Source organism: Alosa pseudoharengus, unplaced genomic scaffold (assembly GCF_046254945.1).
Source record: "Alosa pseudoharengus isolate Yale_2024_CS ecotype anadromous, Long Island Sound unplaced genomic scaffold, YU_APseudo_1.1 YU_APseudo_1.1_scf_1, whole genome shotgun sequence".
Classification (NCBI taxonomy): domain Eukaryota; kingdom Metazoa; phylum Chordata; class Actinopteri; order Clupeiformes; family Clupeidae; genus Alosa; species Alosa pseudoharengus.
In genome coordinates, this window is record NW_027468564.1 from 55,183,089 (window position 1) to 55,196,319 (window position 13,231).

Below are 13,231 nucleotides of genomic sequence, written 5' to 3' on the forward strand. Positions count from 1 at the left end.
CTGCTCTCAAACGTGTGCTTGGTCCGCTGCAGAAGCAAGGCTGTGGGCAAGCCTCTGTCCTCTGAACTATTTCTAGCCTAACTGTCCGCCAGGATTTTAAAAAGTACTTTCTCCAGAACTTTGCCCTTTTTACCCATTGTGTAGTTATCAGATGTTTCAGCTATCAGATGTATTAGAGATTTTGGCTGTTTCATCAAAAGGACCAATGTTTTGTTGTGAGATAAAAGGGCATGTAAGGTTGTTGACAGTACATGTAAATTCATATGCAACAAATTACTCTTGAAGGCTCCTCAGAATGCATAATAAAATGGTTGACAAACATGACCATGTGGCACCATTAATAAGCCCAAATGAGCTATCAGATGTATTAGATATTTTGTCTGTTTCATGGAAAGGACCAATGTTCAAAATCTAGAGGTCGATAACAGTAAATCATTTGCAACAAATTACTCTTGAAAGCTCCTCAGAATGAAAATAAAATGTTTGACGCAAACACAGCCATGCGGCACTATTCATAAACCCAAATGAGCTTAGGCCTTTGCGAGAGAAAAAGCCAACAGACAGCTTGCAGGCAATTCCACCCAAACAGCGATGCTCACCGCATTCAATTAACCAGCGCTAAGCACCACACTCATATCCCCCATGGCACACATACGGTGTTTATCGGCTAAGCCTGTGCCGTATCTCTCCGCTGGCCCCAGGTGGAACCGTATTATGACTTTTTTGTGGCTCTAAAGCCTGGTAGGTGCCCGGTGTCGGTGCTGTCTCATGTCATTACAGGGAGGGTTATGGCTCATCTCCCACGACTGCTCTGCATTCATTTAGCCCTTGCCAGAGGTCCCAGCCTCACCACGGTGCCAAACCACCACTTGAGCTCTTCTCTTGTGAACCACGGTGCACTGGTGCAATACTACAGAGGCAGGGAGATGAGGCAGCCTGTGTCGACATGTGGGCAGTGATGAGTGCCTGGTGGAGTCCCCCCTGCCCAGTCTGTTCTAGAGCAGCAGACCTGAGCATGCAGATGCATGGATCAATTGATACATTATGTTAGCGTTACATGGTACCTGGTACATTATGTTAGCGTTATATGGTACCTGATACATTATGTTAGCGTTATATGGTACCTGATACATTGTGTTAGCGTTACATGGTACCTGGTACATTATGTTAGCGTTATATGGTACCTGATACATTGTGTTAGCGTTATATGGTACCTGACACATTATGTTAGCGTTAGCGTTACATGGTACCTGGGGGAGTGTTTCTGGTTGCTTGGCAACTCTCCAGAGCTCCATATTGTGCATGTGGCTGGATGTGGAGGTGATGTGCATGTTTCACTTTTGAAGCAATACTGCAGACATATGTCACAATTTGCCCTCTGTAAATCCCTGTGCTTGACTTACTCAAAGCTAACCGTCAAGCCTCCATCCATTCCTCATCCTTGACTTGACATAAGGCATTCGCCTCTCAGGAGGTTTTCTTCAAAAACATGCTCCGAAAGGTATATGACTGTAATAAAAATCTTTAACAGCCCTTCCACCCCCACCCTGCCACCCAGAGGAGTTGACTGCCGGTGACAGCGTCGTCACGGTGACGGCCTCTATCTCGGCGCGCGGCACCGCATCCCTGTCACTTGCTTAGTGCTCCCCTGAGCCGCGGAGGAAATTGAAAGAAGCCGGTCGCTCTCTAGCTCGCTGTTATTCCACTCCAGGCAGTCGCTCGGGAAACCCTGTCGCCATTTATCGCCTCTCGTGCCATCAGTCTTGGAGCTCCCGCTCAAATGTGCAGCGACGGTCAAGAGACGTTCGGAGGCCCAAGGCGCACCACCCTGCGTAGCACAGCACACCCACCAAGACCCGTCTAATAATGTCATCATCCCCACACTGACAAACGAAGGGGATTAAGGTCCATTAAATCACCCCTGACCTCACTGACCAAGCTCCGTGCTCAGGGGGCCGTTGAGTCCGTGTCCACGTGTTTGACCTGTTCTGTGTTGGACGTGCGCGTGCTGGCCCTGTGCGTTTCGCCGTCTGCGAGGCGCTTTCTTCCCCTAATCATATTTGGCTGGAGCAACTCGGCAGCCTCTGTTTTTGTGGGTAATTTGTCGGGGGAGCAGCGCATCTCTACGCAGGAGGAGGAGGAGGAGGAGGAGGTTGTGCTGAATCAACATCGCCGTGACGAGGCGGAGGTCTGTCTGGCAGAGCCGCAGGAATGAGGAGGCGTGGGGGAATGAATGCATCACCATCGATCCTCCCGCCAATACTCAGAGCGCTGCATTGTAGTCAGTCAGGAAACTCCTGTGAACAATGCAACATTTTCCAGAGCTGGTGTTAACTGCTGTGAACAATGCGACATTTTCCAGAGTTGGTGTTAACTGCTGTGCAGAGAGCATTAAACTGAGCCCTTACCTCTGGTTCACACCAAAATGAAAACAATGCCATTATCTGACCCATTCATTCCAATAGTCATCAATACAAACATTGTTATGACAACACAGTATGAAATGCTAGTATAATTAAAAAAAAAACAGGGGAAAAGCACTCAATACCTTAATCTAATCTAGATTGGGTTCATTGTCATATCATGCTGAAGAAAGGCGCCTGGCCTGCGATTTAAAAAGTTTAAAAGAACTGATGTGTGCTGTCCTTCAGCTAGTTTAATGGCTGCTGCCAAACTTCTGTGGTGTTAGAAAAAGACAGTTGTGGGATTTTAGACTATTGAGGGAAAGATAATGACCACCTCTTTGGTTTGCTATTCATTGGTTTTCATCATATCTAATGTGCAGTTTATGAGGACAGTGTAAACCCAGTGATTTAAATACTTAATGTCTACTCAAGGTCATCAGATGAGGAGGTGAAAGATGTGTTACACTGTGTCTGGTGCACACACACACACGCACGCACACACACTCACACACACACTCACACACTCACACACGCGCACACACGCACACACACAAGCACACACGCGCGCAGGTAAGATATAACTGTCATGGGCAAACATTGATTTATAGAGGTGAACTTAGCTCACAAAAGCAGCATCTGGTAAGCCCCCTCAAAGTGCCTGGTAAATGATGGATAAGCTGCTAGAGGAGCGATGGCCTCTGTCACCTCCCCAGTCCCCTGCTCTTGTCTTCTTCTCTCAGGTTCTAGCATTGTGTGTCTTGTCTCCCTCTCTCTCTCTCTCTCTCTCTCTCTCTCTCTCTCTCTCTCTCTCTTTCTCTCTCTCCGTCTCAGCTCAAACACCTCAGCTTGAGCTGCCAAAATCCTTGCTGAGGAGAAACAAACGGACGGCGTTGCCGGCCTGAGTCCCAAATCGAGCTGCTGCGGTCTGGCCGTGCAGCGTTTTTCACCCCCCCCCGCCCCCCCCCCCCCGCGCTGCTCTCCGCCTCCCAACAGGTCGCTCTGTCATGCCGAGCGCCCACCTGTCCCACCTCTGCCTGGTGTCACCGCGTCTGACTCGGGCCATCCATCAGCCGTGCCCGGGCCCATTATCACCCTAAGTGCCTGCGGAGCGCCGTTAGGCTGCCAGGGGCTGTCCAAATAGTGCCCGCGTGAACAGATTAACATGCTAATGTGTCTGGCCCTGCACGGCCACTCAATCACTTCACAACTGCAAGCCCGGTGTGCTCTTTAACCTTGCGCTTTCTAGATTTGTGTGTGTGTGTGTGAGTGTGTGTGTGTGTTTGTGTGTGTGTGTTTGTGTTTATGTGCTCTCACAAATGTCACATTGTGTGTTTGTGTGTGTGTGGTTGTGTGTGTGTGTGTGTGTGTGTGTGTGTGTGTGTGTGTGTGTGTGTGTGTTGTAGAGGGACTAGTGTGTGGTTGCCAAGAGTTGTTGTGTCACGTACAGATTCGGAATATTTCTCACCTCTGAAGAATTCGTGCTTTTTGATCAAACTCGGGGAGCAGAGGAGTCACATTCCGATGTCAGCGGCGTTGCCATCAGTTACTGACCTTGTGAGAGAAAAGGAGGAAAAGGTTTCATTATGCGAGACTGCTTGCTGCCAGAATGTAAAAAAGGAAAGAAAGAAAGAAAGAAAGTGAGAAAGAGAGAGAGGTGGGAGAAATGACTCTTCTTTTTCTTTACTTGTCCGACAGATCAATGCACTGCAGAAAGGAGGAGACACATTCCCCCTGACTTCCCAATCAGGGAGAGAGCTGGGAAAGGTACGGAGAGCACACAACTGGGGCTTTGTGAAATGCCACTAACATGTTTTCCTGTGTACAACGTCATTCGTTGTTTTTGTGAAAGCTTTATAGATGCGTTTTTTTTGTTTTGAAGAGTATGACCTTCACTTTCAATAGTGTTGGTGAAAGAGTCTTGAAAAGAAAAAAAAAGTCTTGTTTATTGAAGGCTTCTCTACTCTGCCTCTCATTCGCACCTTTCTCTCTCTCTTTCTCTGTCTCACTCTCTCTTTCTTACTCTCTCTCTGTCTCTCTCTCTCTCATTCTGTCTCACTATCTCTCTCTCTCTTTCTCTCTCTCTCTCTCTGTCATTCTCTCTCTCCAGGCCCTGCGCAGCTCCGACTCCAGCACCAAACCCGTGTATGTGTCGGTGGGCCACCGCATCAGTCTGGACACGGCTGTGCGCCTCACTCATGCCTGCTGCCGCTACCGCGTGCCAGAGCCCATCAGACAGGCAAGCTACCCCCGCCCCCGCCAAACCACACTATACCAGCCTACCACATCACAAGCTACCCCCGCCCCCGCCAAACCACACCATACCAGCCTACCACATCACAAGCTACCCCCGCCCCCGCCAAACCACACCATACCAGCCTACCACATCACAAGCTACCCCCGCCCCCGCCAAACCACACTATACCAGCCTACCACATCACAAGCTACCCCCGCCCCCGCCAAACCACACTATACCAGCCTACCACATCACAAGCTACCCCTGCCCCCCCGCCAAACCACACCATACCAGCCTACCACATCACAACACCATCCCAGCCCTGCATTCCAATCTTCTCAGCGGTGTCCTTGATTAGTTCAGCACACCTGATACAGTTCACGAAGAGCATCTTTATCACCCTTATTACCCCAGAACACTAAAAGGCAAATTGACAAACAACCCCTGCTGTTCACCATGCCATTTCTCATCCCCACATGGTACCACACTAGCATCACACTGCACATCTCATATCCAGCTCAGCGAATAACAGAGAGAGAAACACCATGAGACCACTGGCACATTATGGATCTGCTAATGCATCAGGAGGCTCGCCCTAGCTTGCATTAGCTATAACTACCCTCAGCTATAGCTGTAGCAGTTTATAGCCCTTCTGTCTTGGCCTAATTGCGTTGCTGTATTTGTCTGTGTTAGCGACACTGTGGGAGTTTGCATGCCCAGGTAGTGTTGTAGCACATCCACGTTGTGTCATGGAGTGGAATTGGGAGAAACTGGGACATCATTCCCTGGTTGGTTAACGGTCTCCTGGTGGAGGCTGGCATTCCGGAGGACACGGACACACAGAAGGCGATCCAGCTGAGCCGCGCTCTCCTCATCTGCTACGGTGCCTGAGGAGCAGTCAGTCAACGTGGAGGCTATATTACTGGCCCACCACGAGGGGGCGCTGCTCCATCGGGGATGAAGAATGTTAGAGACGTCGTGAGCCTCTCTCTCTCTCTCTCTCTCTCTCTCTCTGTCTCTCTCTCTCTCTCTCTCTCTCTCTCTCTCTCTCCCTCTCTCTCTCTCTCTCTCTCTCTCTCTCTTCTCCGGATCTCTGGCTTCACACGGCACTGCTGCACCTGTCTCTCTGCTGCAGTCACTCTTCCTCTTACACACACACACACACACGCAAGTGCACAAACACACACACAAACACACACACACACGTGCAAGCACACACTAACACACACGCAAGCACACCTGATACACACACATACACACATACACACACACACACACACACACACACACACACACACACACCCACACCCTTAGCCACTGTATTTCCTCAGCATACCCAGAATATCACCGACATCTCAGCATACACACTTCTGCACACACACAAAAATGCACACGCCCCTCATGCTCACCATAATATGGATACAGAAGCTCAACATAAACACACACACACACACACACAAAATCATATATCCTAAAACACATTTCCAAAACATGCAGTCACACACAAATATAAATCTGTATATGTTCACATGGGTGCACACACACACACACACACACAGAGAGAGAGACTGACATAGACATCTCTATTTGTTCCCATCCAGGATGTCAGCCACAGCACCGTGTGCTTTTGCCAGTGTGGCTGTCCACCAACGTGGGCGTGATTCATTTTATCAGTCGCAGTTTAAATCTGGTTTGTGGGCAGGAGGTGGGTAAGGGGATTTAATCTGGGGGAGTTGCCCAACCAACTGCCTGCTGAAGTAGTCAAAGGCACATACACACACACACACACACACACACACACACACACACACACACACACACACACACACACAGAGACACACACACCCCCTGGAGCTGATAGTGAAGAGCAGGCTGTATGTTGTGGTTTGAATCTTTCTGCCACACACATTAAAGAGCGACCCTGCACTAGTGCATGTTCAAATGCCCCAACATACATGTGCATCTCACCCCACGCTCACATAAGCACACACACATATGTAGAAAAGCTTCAGAAAGTAAAAGTGTTGTATTGGTTCTACCTGTGCACCTAACACAGGTGATCTCACTAATTAGCTGCTCTACTGTGCTAATTAGAATCAGCTGGTTTAAGTGAATGGTTGGCACAGATACAGTATGTGGCCGGTCTTTTACTTTCTGACCTCTTACTTTTCCACCTCTGCACACACACACACACACACACACACACACACACACACACACACACACACACACACACACACACACACACACACACACACACACACACACACACACACACAGATATGCATGCATGTGTCACATGTGCTCCCAGCATTATCCTGAAGCACATGACTCATCCCACATAGTTTTCATATACAGATGCATTCCAACCTGTCTCTGTTCTATATGTACAACACACACACACACACACACACACACACACACACACACACACACACACATGAATTCATATGTCACATGTGCTCCTAGTCAATATGTACCATACACACACATACACACACACAGACACACACATACACACATATACACACACACACACATACACACACACACACACAAGCAGCCAGCCGTGACAGCTTGTGAGGGCGCGTGGCAGAAATCTGCAATATGGTTTTGTTCCCTCCCTCTCTCTTTCCTCTTAATTGCTGTTTTGTGTTGGGACGGTGAGGGTGTGTGTGTGTTGGGATGGCGAGGAGGGAGAGAGGAAAGTTTCCCACTTACGGCCGCAGCAGCTGGCGGGCGACTGGCCTCCGAGCCACATCAACTGTTTACAGTCTCATGATGTGTGCGTGTGCGTGTGTGTGTGTGTGTGTGCGGCCGGTCAGGGGAAAACTGCTTGAGAGGACTGTGTGTGTGTGTGTTTGTGTGCGTGTGTGTGCGTGTTTGTGTGTGTGTGTGTGTGTGTGTGTGTGTGTTTGTGTGTTCGTGTGTGTTTGTGTGCGTGTGCGTGTGTTTGTGTGCGTTTGTGTGTGTGTGCATGTGTGTGTGTGTGTGTGTGTGTGTGTTTGTGTGCGTGTGTGGTGTGTGTGTGTGTGTGCATGTGTGTGTTTGTGTGTGTGTGTGTGTGTGTGTAGGAAATGCCCTGTGTGCTAGTGTGTCACTGTCAGACCTATAGTTGCTCCGGGGCTCGTGTAGGACTGCAGCCAGAGACCTGCTCCACATGCTCCTCTGCATATTTATGCCCTCCCATGAAAGAGTGAGGAGGGGGAGGGAGGGAGGGAGGGATGGAGTGTAGGGAGGGAGAGAGGGAGGGATGGAGGGTAGGGTAACAGTCGCAGAAAAGAAACCAAGCGTGGAAAGCAGAACGATAGACAGTGAGAGAGGGAAAGGAATCTAAGACAAAAATAGGAGAGGAGAAAGGTATGTGTGTGTGTGTGTGTGTGTGTGAGAGAGAGAGACAGAGAGAGAGAGAGAGAGAGAAACAAAGCGAGAGATTCAGAGAGAAACTTCAAGGGATTGAAAGAAATAAGACTCAGTGGGGGGAGTGTGAAGAAAGGAATGGCTGGGTGTTATGTGTGTGTGTGTGTGTGTGTGTATGTGTGTGTATATGTTACTGTGCGTGTGGGTGTGTATGTGTGTGTATATGTTACTGTGCGTGTGTGTGTGTGTGCGTGCGATTGCAGATGGAGGGGGGGGGCATCCTGGATCTTTCACTCACTTGCTTCTAAAAAAACCCTGAGATGACATCATCCAGAGAAATCCGCAGCGTTCCGTGGAGCTGTTTGACGGAACGCTGCAGTGTTCCCCGCTCCTCCACACGACACACACAGGATGTTCCCCCCAGGAAGCAGTGAGCCAGCAGAACCGCCGCAGAACCTCCACCACATCAGGTGTCCCCAACCAGCAACCCTGGACATCACCACTGGCCCTGGAGGACCATCACTTGCTCTGTTTTTCCCCCTCCCCTCTTCCTCTACTGGACCCTCCTGTAAAGACGACGGCTGACCATGTCCATCCAGCTAACGAGCCCATAAACATCGCTAATGGACAGAGAGAGAGAGTCCGTTAACCCGATGATGCCCCTTAAGAGAGTAGAGCCAGTAGAGCCTCAGTGCTGCCCAGCGCCTGATACGGTCCACGTGCTGGAGGAGAGTGGTCACCATGGAAACGGTGTTGGGCCCCCCTTTCCAAAAGAAACTGTCTGGTAGCCAAAGATTGACAGCGAACAAGGAAAGGACAAAAGCGCTTGGAATGGCCGCCAGCGAGAGTTTTTTTCTGAGGTGAGGGAGGGGAGTGCTTCACGTTGGTGCCTCTCTCTCTCATCACTCTCATAATTTCTTTGCCATTCTTCAGCTCCCTTGTGAAAAAGGTTTTGTAGTTTATATGGGAAGAGGTCTGACTTTGTTGTGAGCTTTGTTGTGCGTCGTCATAAATCCACTTATAATGGATTGGGGAGGTCAGATGAGGACAGAGGCCCCAGTTTGGGCCTGTGAGTTGAGAGAGAGAGAGAGAGGTCGGTCAAGAGTCAGGTCTCTGGACACCCATCGTAGCCTGCAGCCCCAACACTACCAGCCAAAACAAATCAGATTTGTTTGTTCCCATGGCCCTGGAAGGAGTGTGTCTGCCTAGACGTACACACACACACACACACACACACACACACACACACTCACACACATATACTCACACACACACTCATACACAAACACACACACACACACACACACACACACACACATCTACATACACACACACACATATACATACACACACACATACTGTGTACACACACACACACACACACACAAACAGTGAAAATGAGCCAGGAGGGTTATGCTAGGCCACCCTGGGCATCCAGCTGGCTTCTGTGTTTTGTGTTTTTGTCTCCAGCTGACTTATCTTGCTCACTTTGCGACTGCGACTCCAAAAGTCTGCTGGCGATAACCAGCGTCTCCCCATAGAGCACACAGCATCCTCATTCTACTTCCATCTCGGTCACCACACTCTGCAGGATATGCATTTGCAGGGAATAACCAAGTCGCTGTTGTGTCTCCCAGTGTGTTGTGAGAAATGGGGGTGTGAGTTGGTTTAATGTGGAGGAGAGGAGGCTCGCTGAAGCTTGTTGAATAACAGAGATTCTCTTCACCTCCTCTGACTTGCTACTTTAATCTGTCATCATTGCGTTATCAACGTGTTATTCTCTCCTGTCCTCTCCTGCCCTGCCCTCTTTATCCTGCTCTGTCCTCCTGCACACACCTCACCTTGCTTCACTTTTGTCCTCTCCACTCCGGTTCTCCTCCTCTCTCTCCTCTTCTCCTCTCTCTCCTCCTCTCTCTCCTCTTCTTCTCTCTCTCCTCCTCTACTCTTCTCTCTCTCCTCCTCTCCTCTCTCTCCTTCTCTCCCCTCTCTCCTCCTCTCCTCTTCTCCTCTCTCTCCTCTTTCCTCCTCTCTCTCCTCCTCTCCTCTTCTCCTCTCCCCCCTCTCTTTCCTCTCCACTCCGCTTTCCCTCCTCTCTCTCCTCTCCTCCTCTCTCTCGCTCTCTTCCTGTATCCTCTCGTTTTCCTGTTTTCTATTTGTTCTCATATTATCTCTCATTTCCTCTTTGTCATCTCTCCTCTGCCCCCCCCCCTTTTCTAGTCCTCTCCTCTCCTATCCACTGCAGTTATCTCACCCTCCCTCTCCTCTTCCCTCCTCTCCTCTCCTCCTCCATCCCCTCTCTCTCTCTCTCTCTCTCTCTCCATCTCAGCTCAGTCTCCGCCTGCCATGCTGCTCCCCTCTGAATAATTCAGGCTCTGAGAACAGAACAGCTTCAGCCCTTTTCCACCTGGACACACGCCGGTTTGTTGGCTGTTTTGTTGCCTTTTTGTCACCGGTACGTTTAAAAGACACCCCAACAAGCGTGCCAGTGGCAGTGCTGCTGCTGCTGTTATGGATACAAATGAAGTCCATGTGCCTGGAAAAGCCCCTACCTCCAGCGTGGTTAATGATGAGGGATAACCCCTCAGCATAATTACACTTCCCTCCCTCCTCGGCTACTCTACCCTACCCTACCCTACCCTACTCTACTCTACCCTACTCTACCCTACCCTACCCTACCCTACCCTACCCTACCCTACCCTACTCTACCCTACCCTACCCTACTCTACTCTACCCTACTCTACTCTACCCTACTCTACCCTACCCTACCCTACCCTACTCTACCCTACCCTACCCTACTCTACTCTACCCTACCCTACCCTACCCTACTCTACTCTACCCTACTCTACTCTACTCTACCCTACCCTACCCTACTCTACCCTACTCTACTCTACTTTACCCTACCCTACCCTACCCTACTCTACCCTACCCTACCCTACCCTACTCTACTCTACTCTACTCTACTCTACCCTACCCTACTCTACTCTACTCTACCCTACCCTACCCTACCCTACCCTACTCTACTCAACTCTACCCTACCCTACTCTACTTTACCCTACCCTACCCTACCCTACCCTACCCTACCCTACCCTACCCTACCCTACCCTACCCTACTCTACTCAACTCTACCCTACCCTACTCTACTTTACCCTACCCTACCCTACCCTACCCTACCCTACCCTACCCTACTCTACCCTACCCTACCCTACTCTACTCTACTCTACTCTAATCTACCCTACTCTACTCTACTCTACTCTACTCTACTCTAATCTACCCTACTCTACTCTACTCTACTCTACTCTACTCTACTCTACCCTACTCTACTCTACTCTACTCTACTCTACCCACAGGCAGTAGAGGCTGGCGATGGAGTGTGATTCTCTTATACCCAGACATTGCAGCAGCAGCACCATAAACAAGCCTGGCAACAGCTATGACGTTTAGCAACAGTTTTATAAGCGGCACCTGTATACGTGTGTGTTTTGTGTTCCTGTTTAAAAATGGTGGAAGAAGGCCAATTGTATTGCTGCGCCCAGAACTCCTCCGATCAGTTGTAATTTGATTGAATCCCCCCCCAAGCTGTTTTACACACGATGGACAGTTGCCACCACTGTTTCTATGGGAACCGTTTTGATGCTGCTGTGTGTGTGTTGGGGACTGACTGTTTATTCATCCAGGTCCTGAGGCATTTCTATAATGCTAATGTACTGTACGTCCATTTCACTCCGTTTCAAACACGGCCTGTCCTTGGCCGACTTCGGGCCCGAGATCAGATCTCCCTAGGGGCTGCGGGCGAGCGCGGAGTGCTGGGATGTGCTCCAGGCCATGAGCACCAGCAGCGGCAGCGGCAGCAGCAGTGTCCAGTGTGGCTCCAGAGGCAAACCCCACCATCTGCCACATCTGTCCCTGGTTGCCCTGCTCCTCCTGTGGCCTCACGTGGACCCACTCCGGCTCCCGAGGGGGGGCCCACCCGTGTGGGCTGGCGGAGCAGGAGGTGGGCGTTGTGTTGAGGGTGATGTGCAGTGGAGTGGACTGGAGTGGGCGTTCGGTTTGCCTCGGGGGCTTTGTCTTCCCCGCGCTGGCCCACCCTCGGCCTCCCACGTTTTTTTGTTTTGGACTCCCGGATGCCCAACAGCTACCGTGAGCGCTGCGCTCGGCCATTGCATCATGCTGTTGGTTTTGCAACGGTTCCTCCTACTCCTAGAACAAGGCGACAGTTCCGCACCAGTCTGTCTCTGTTCCAGAGAGGCAGGAGGAGGAGGAGGAGGAGAAGGAAGAGGAGGCGGCGGCGGCAACGGCAGATCTGAATATGGATGTGACTCAGCACCTGCTGTGCTCTTTCTGTCTCTGCTCGGCAGCCCAGCGCACAGTTGCCTGGAACCATAAATACCTCTTCACTTTTCCCGCTTTGCCCTTCCCCGCCCGGCCGTTCTCCTCAGCCTCCTTTCTCGCCTGTTTTAAGCTGCCACGCCTTTTAAAAGGGAGGGAGGGAGCGAGAACGCCACGTCGCCGTCGGGAGAGAGAGAGAGAAGAGGAGGGTGGCGTCCAGTCCTGGCCGCCCGCTGTGAATTCAGTGAGTCACTCCCAAGGATGAATAAGCAGGTCCCCTGGAGCGCCATTCATAGAGGTTCTTGTTATGGAGCAGAGCTCCCACAGGGTTTGACACGGGGGCCCGAATGCTCATTACCCACGTTCCCCTTACCTTTCCTTTTGTCTCACCCGAGTGTGCCAGACGTCACTCACTCTGTGGCGCACCTGAAACATGGGGACGGTGAGGTGTGTGTTGGGGGGGGGGGGGGGTGGTCCTGGAGGGTGTTACTGTGACCTGACACCTTAAGATCAGGCTCTGGTAGCAATTTGCCACTTGGCTGATCGGTGCTGCCATGCGAGGGCATGATTTGTTTGTCTGAGCTGCTGAGTGCTGATGGGGTTGGTTTCCTCTGCTGGGAAGCATGTGTTGAGCCTAATCACCCTGTGCAGGATAATCTGCCTGTTAATGGCCCGAGGAGTGCAAAGGTACAGAGGTGTGGTTGATCCATCAGTAGCAGGATTAACATGCTCTCTCTCTCTATCCCTTTCTCTCTATCCCTCTCTCTCTCTCTTCTCCCTCTCTCTCTCTCTCTTCCTCTCTCTCTCTGCTTTTCCACAGGCTGACATGCTCTCCAGGGAGTACCTGCGCAAACACTTCCCCTCGGCAGACCTGCAGACTCAGGATGGAGGACAGCGGTGAGTGAGT

The 13,231-nt window shown here is 50.7% G+C and overlaps 1 protein-coding gene across 1 annotated transcript in view; it reads left to right on the forward strand.

Moving 5' to 3' along the window:
* LOC143113470 (endonuclease V-like) overlaps positions 1-13,231 on the forward strand; it is a 42,601-nt gene that overhangs the window by 6,185 nt on the left and 23,185 nt on the right. Inside the window, exons 6-8 of the mRNA XM_076275445.1 lie at positions 4,101-4,169; positions 4,513-4,641; positions 13,145-13,221. Of these exons, the coding sequence (XP_076131560.1) occupies positions 4,101-4,169; positions 4,513-4,641; positions 13,145-13,221 (275 nt within the window). The remainder of the gene's footprint in view (positions 1-4,100; positions 4,170-4,512; positions 4,642-13,144; positions 13,222-13,231) is intronic.